Genomic DNA, 1,730 nt, shown 5'->3' on the forward strand with positions numbered 1-1,730 from the left:
CCTTTCTCCTTCTTAAGAAACTTTTTACTGTGGTTGGTATGTTCCTGGTGGGTATGGGATTTGATTTTACCTTATTAACTAATGAGTTAGCCTGTTACTGTTTCATGGATAACAACGGTAAGACGCAAGATTCCTGGGTCAGAGATGCAGTTTTTATTACTCACAGTACAGTAAATAGCATGAGCATCAGCATATTTGTGCTAGTTCCCCCCTTGAGTCTCCTGGAGACACTTAGCACAGTCCAGATGGATGCTTGGCACACAGTGGATTTGTGTTGTGGCTGAGCAACACAGCTTAGGAAGTCCACTGCTTTTCTAGCAAGCAGTAAGCAAACCTGTGCTTTGTCTAGAAGGTACGTGTTACCTGTCTGTCAGGGTTCTCAGCAGTATAAACATCCCTGAGAAATGGCTCACGTTAGAGTGACTGGGGCCTTGCAATCTCGCCGTACCCAGTAAGCATGCAGGTCCAAGGAGGACTGTCTCTTCTATTGCTTTGCTCTCTGGTGTATCAAAATCTTATCCTGTGAATTAAATCCATTTATCAGTGTTTGAGATACAGAGATAATGAGCATTTTTTGAGGAAGGGAATTTTACATGTAGGATGTATGAACCTGAACATTAAAAGATGATTGTAGAAGATGATTCTTTCAAATTTATGGCAGCAAGAAATTGTAAGAAAAATTCTAACTTAAATAATTTTGGTGAACAAGTTTTCATTATATTTTCTTCATTATAGCTTGTCACATATGAAAGAAAACTTATTTTCCCATATTTTTGTTTAACTTATTCTTTAAAGACCTAAGGTATCAAAGGGGTTTCTTCTTGTCTGCAGATAATTGGTGCCAACAGAGGCATAAGTCATCTTGGTAGTAGTTTCTTATATAAACTTAAGAGTTCGGGCCAGGCATGGTGGCTTACGCCTCTGATCCCAGCACCTTGGGAGGCCCAGGCGGGCGGATCATGAGGTCAGCAGTTCAAGACCAGCCTGGCCAACATAGTGAAACCCCGTCTCTACTAAAAATACAAAAATTAGCCAGGCATGGTGTCACATGCCTGTAGTCCCTGCTACTCAGGAGGCTGAGGCAGGAGAATCGCTTGAACCTGGGAAGTGGAGGTTGCAGTGAGCCAAGATTGTGCCACTGTACTCTAGGCTGGGCAAGCATAAGACCCTGTCTCTAAAAAAGTAAAAATAAAAGAAATTATCTAATGTATGTAAGTATACACAAGAAAAAAATCCAGGAGATATTTAGTATGTTAAGAGTAGGGTTAGGATTAGAGAATTTTTTTGCTTCCTATGTTATATATTCCTATAAAGTTTGAATTTTTAAATATAAGCATGTATTGATTTTGCAAGCTGAAAAACAGTTCAGCAAAATTTGTTTTAAAATAAAGTCTCTTCATTTTCTTTAAGTGGCTTTCTGATAGGAAGAAGAGAGCACTACAGAAGAAAGATGTAGGTGAGTATTGGTTTTTCCCACTTCAGCTGCATTAGTGATCCATGTTCTAATGCTTTTACTCATTTGCTGTTATCATATACAAGTGAGGATTTATAAGAACGCGGTAACATATAGTGGAAAATGAATGCTATTGTCTCTTTCCTTTTTTTTTTCCCTTTGACATGGGGTCTCGCTGTGTTGCCCAGACTGGTTTCTAACTCCTGGGCTTGAGCAGTCCTCCCACCTTGGCCTCCCAAAGTTTTGGGATTACAGGCATGAGCCTCTGCATCCAGCC

At 40.0% G+C, this 1,730-nt stretch overlaps 1 protein-coding gene across 1 annotated transcript in view; it reads left to right on the forward strand.

Moving 5' to 3' along the window:
• Positions 1-1,391: 1,391 nt before the first annotated feature.
• LOC105508816 (nucleolar protein 10-like) overlaps positions 1,392-1,730 on the forward strand; it is a gene marked incomplete at both ends in the record, with an annotated part of 14,257 nt that continues 13,918 nt past the window's right edge. The window contains one exon of the mRNA XM_011937748.1: positions 1,392-1,456. Within this exon, the coding sequence (XP_011793138.1) occupies positions 1,392-1,456 (65 nt within the window). The remainder of the gene's footprint in view (positions 1,457-1,730) is intronic.

This window comes from Colobus angolensis, unplaced genomic scaffold (genome assembly GCF_000951035.1).
Source record: "Colobus angolensis palliatus isolate OR3802 unplaced genomic scaffold, Cang.pa_1.0 Scaffold1686, whole genome shotgun sequence".
In the NCBI taxonomy this organism is placed as follows: domain Eukaryota; kingdom Metazoa; phylum Chordata; class Mammalia; order Primates; family Cercopithecidae; genus Colobus; species Colobus angolensis.